At 39.7% G+C, this 3681-nt stretch overlaps 1 protein-coding gene across 1 annotated transcript; it reads right to left on the reverse strand.

The window, feature by feature from the left end:
- Window positions 1–2543, reverse strand: lbx2 (ladybird homeobox 2). The gene is made up of 2 exons (XM_021561350.3): window positions 1794–2543; window positions 1–1099 (listed from the first exon to the last, which is right to left on the reverse strand). The coding sequence occupies exons 1-2, from the start codon at window positions 2116–2118 to the stop codon at window positions 639–641; spliced, it is 786 nt and encodes a 261-aa protein (XP_021417025.1). The 5' UTR covers window positions 2119–2543; the 3' UTR covers window positions 1–638.
- Between the last annotated feature and the right edge of the window lie 1138 nt (window positions 2544–3681).

Below are 3681 nucleotides of genomic sequence, written 5' to 3' on the forward strand. Positions count from 1 at the left end.
TAATTGCATATAATATCATGAAATATCATACCCTTTATTTACATATTATTGATTAAATAGAATGGTACAATAAAATTAGGCATTCGTTATTTAATTTATATACAGAACGTATAGCGTGTAAAAGTTTTGGCATATGTTTCACTGGATATTGATAATGAATTTTTACATGACTCCTATTGCTTGGAAACACTGTTTTTTTTAAATAAAATGTACATCAAGATTGATCCTACGCTCCACTTACATGGGCATTTTAAAAGTTACAATTGGATCTGAACTTGGGGACATTCGAGTTGAAAATATTTAATGTCCTTTAGCAGCTGAAAACGGATGAATAGTTAAAAAAATTGCACCCCCCCCCCAAAAAAAAGATACATAGAGAAGAAAAACACACAATTTGCAGTCTTGATCGTGTACTTTAACACTAAGTATGTTTCTTTACTTATTGAAATAAATATGTATTCCTCAAATAAATGGGTGAAATTGAAACGGGGACATCTAGAAGGCTTTACAGTCCCATTAATGTAATTAAAATGGAGAAGAGGAGAAAGAAAACGTTCCTTTTAAGTTTAACTGCTATCAACGTCAATATCCGTGCAAAAGTTTTGAAAATTGCGCTTTCTTAAAACATGGGCCTACTGTCAATCGTCCACCTCAATCTCTTCGTCCTCCTCTGAGAATTCGTCCGTGGTTTGGTCTCTGGATGAGGAGGGGGACTGAGGAAATGCTCCGTGTCCCTGTGACGACGGGGAGATGCTAGGGGATATTGCTCCAGAGCTTCCTTGCAGGTCGTCAATGTCTTCCATGTTGACTAGCTTTTGCAGGGTTTGTGGTGGGACTTTTTTGAGCGACTCCACGTCTGCTTTCATCTCTTCCAAGTCTCTCTTGAGCTTGGCCCGTCTGTTCTGAAACCAGGTGATGACCTGAGCGTTGGTTAGCCCCAATTGCTGAGCTATCTGGTCTCGATCGGCCGGAGACAGGTATTTCTGGTACAAAAAGCGCTTCTCAAGTTCATATATCTGATGGTTGGTGAAAGCTGTCCGGGACTTTCTCCTCTTTTTTGAGGTTTGCCTCTGTCCAAAGGCGTTTACATGCTCACGGCCTTTAGGGAAACGGAAATACAGAGTCACTTTCCAAAACAATATCAGAACAATATGTCTACAAGTGTCCTAAAGTGTGCCATGATAGAATCAGCAGCGTTGTAATTGAAGTCTTGTTTTATCGAATATGTAAAGCAGTTGCAAACAATTGTTATTATTATTTTGGGTAAGGTTTGGTAATAACTTGCGTACAGCATTCTATAGAGACAATATGCAACGAATAACAGATTCATGTTTTACACTGTCCATGCACCATTAGGATTAAAATATTTATCAATATCAGGATTGAAATAAATAACATGCTACCCAATAAAACAACCTATAAAACGTTGACACTTAATTACATTTTAAACCAGGAAGCACAATAGAACATGCCAGTTTAGAGGCCTCCTTTCCACCCCAATAAATGGCAGGTTTCCTTATAGCCTACTGTTAAGTATCGCACAAATAAAATTAAACTATGAAATAATAGCCAGGGATAGATAACATCACACAGACTAGGCTTGGCAATAGCTTGACACATATTGCAATGCCTTTAGAACCACACTCACTGTAAACGTTTGATAACAGTTGACACGATAGGTTATCAGCAACGGCTATTTCGATGATTATGCATGTTTAAGCAATACAATCACTCACTGAATCTGTAAATGTAAATATTAAAACGTTATGTCAATATTGAATATGAATCATTACCTTCAGCTGCTTGTATAACGCTGACTTCCAGACCTTTAAATGTTTTGCTGGCTAGTTCCTCCAGAGCGCATAACGGCGAAGAGGGAGTGCTAATACCGTTCCTTGCTGCATTTGAGCCGGACACTTTTTCAATAACTCTCGGCGGACAGAGATTTGCAACTGACTTCTTCACAGAGGGTTTGCTTAGGATATCCTCAATGCTGAACGGCGTCAGAGGCTTGTTTGAGTTGGCCGGGGGTGGAAGCTGGTCCAAGGGACCCCGTCTCCTCTCCTCACCACTGGACTGCAACACCGAGCCTGCCTTCATGTCTTTACTGGAGGTCATTGCAGTCCCAAGGAATTACTGCTGACAAAGACTGATTATTTCATTCAAATGGTCGTTCAAACGTCCACAAGTGTTTCCTTCAATTGTCGTCTTCTTCGCAGCCCACTTTTTAGCACTTTCAGTCGAATTATGCAACTACACCTTTCTAAAAATGTTTCTCCAAAATAACCATGGTTCGGGCGTAGGTTGCAGTTTCACAGGCAACCAAATCGTATTTCCTTGCAGAGAGAGACAGTTCCTCTGCGAAGTTCCATGGAGATCTTTAGAAAGTATAACTGTACTGGCTGGGGGCGATTCCCTGCAAGGAATAAGCTGTCTCAAGGAACAAGAAAAAGCAAGCAACCGCTAACGAGTTATTGTTGATTGGGCGAAGTTCAATTAGAGAAACACTAGCTACACTACTTGCTGACCCGCTGCTGCGTCTTAAAGGGCCAGACCATTATAATTAATTGGACGCGAGAAGAGGAGGAGTTTCGCCTCAGCAATGTTGGGGATGTTTGAGGAGCGGGAGATGGCTTGAAATGTTCATGTATCTTCCGCCCCCCCTTCCCACAGGCAACATGCTATCCGTGTATTCCTCTGGAAAGGGAGTTGATGTTCATTTAAACAATGCCATAAGCATTCTTGTGTATAATGGTCATCTCTGTATTATTATGGTACACAGTAGGCCTAATTGAGTGATATAAAAAGAAACGGCACTATTGGCACCCTTGTAGCTTAATCATACAAAATGATACGAGAGATTTGAAGGCACTTATGATTCGGAGACAAAAGGATTGGTGGATAATGTGAGTGCTAGCAACCCCAAAAGCTTGAACAGGGTAGGCAACATCAAACTGCTCACTGCACGGTTAGTCTAATTTTCAATTATGCAATATAGTAAGCTAACGCAGGTTACTCAAATGCAGTAAAATGACTTTTGCAATGTGACAAATGTGCATTATTATTAGGCTACTAATGTCCAATATTACTAATATTTATTGAATGCATTACTATTTTGATAGGCAGGACTGTATATGTTATTACTACATTATCAACATAATTGTTTTCTTAGAACTATACAAAAGTAAGCCCACATAATTATTAACATGACATTTTGGCATGTCATTAAGTTTCAAGAACAAAGCATATACATGCATTATCCTTCCTGTCGTGAGCTTATAGTTTTGGATCTTTTGGCAGAGGAACCACTACGATAAACCGTTAACCCTTGAAACCTTTATCCTTTTTTTGAACATCAGCTATCGGTGCTTTAAAAAACAATGGCTGCAGCCTACTTTTATCTCCTGTAACCATATAGCAAGCCAAATAGACAACCTGGGAATGATTAGGAGATAAATCGTGCATTGTAGGACAGTGTTGAGTTACACTATAATGTTCCATAAAATGTCCTAGAATAACATGCTGATAAATCTGACGCCGTGGCCAGTGACAATACTTTATGTGATCTGTTTAGCTTGCAGGTAAAGAGACGAGACACAGAAGAGTTGTCACGCTGCCATTCTCTCCCCATCGTTAATGATGTGAATTAAAATTCTGATGATGTCCGGGCTGTACCATGTA

The sequence above is a fragment of the Oncorhynchus mykiss genome, chromosome 14 (genome assembly GCF_057628025.1).
Source record: "Oncorhynchus mykiss isolate SJ-2025 chromosome 14, ASM5762802v1, whole genome shotgun sequence".
NCBI lineage: Eukaryota > Metazoa > Chordata > Actinopteri > Salmoniformes > Salmonidae > Oncorhynchus > Oncorhynchus mykiss.

Bases quoted from the DNA above. Each gene is read 5' to 3' on its own strand.
- lbx2 (XM_021561350.3), bottom strand. From the start codon at position 2,118: ATGACCTCCAGTAAAGACATGAAGGCAGGCTCGGTGTTGCAGTCCAGT. The intron at 1,100-1,793 runs GTAATGATTCAT...GTTTCCCTAAAG, and splicing joins CGTTATACAAGCAGCTGAAG to GCCGTGAGCATGTAAACGCC.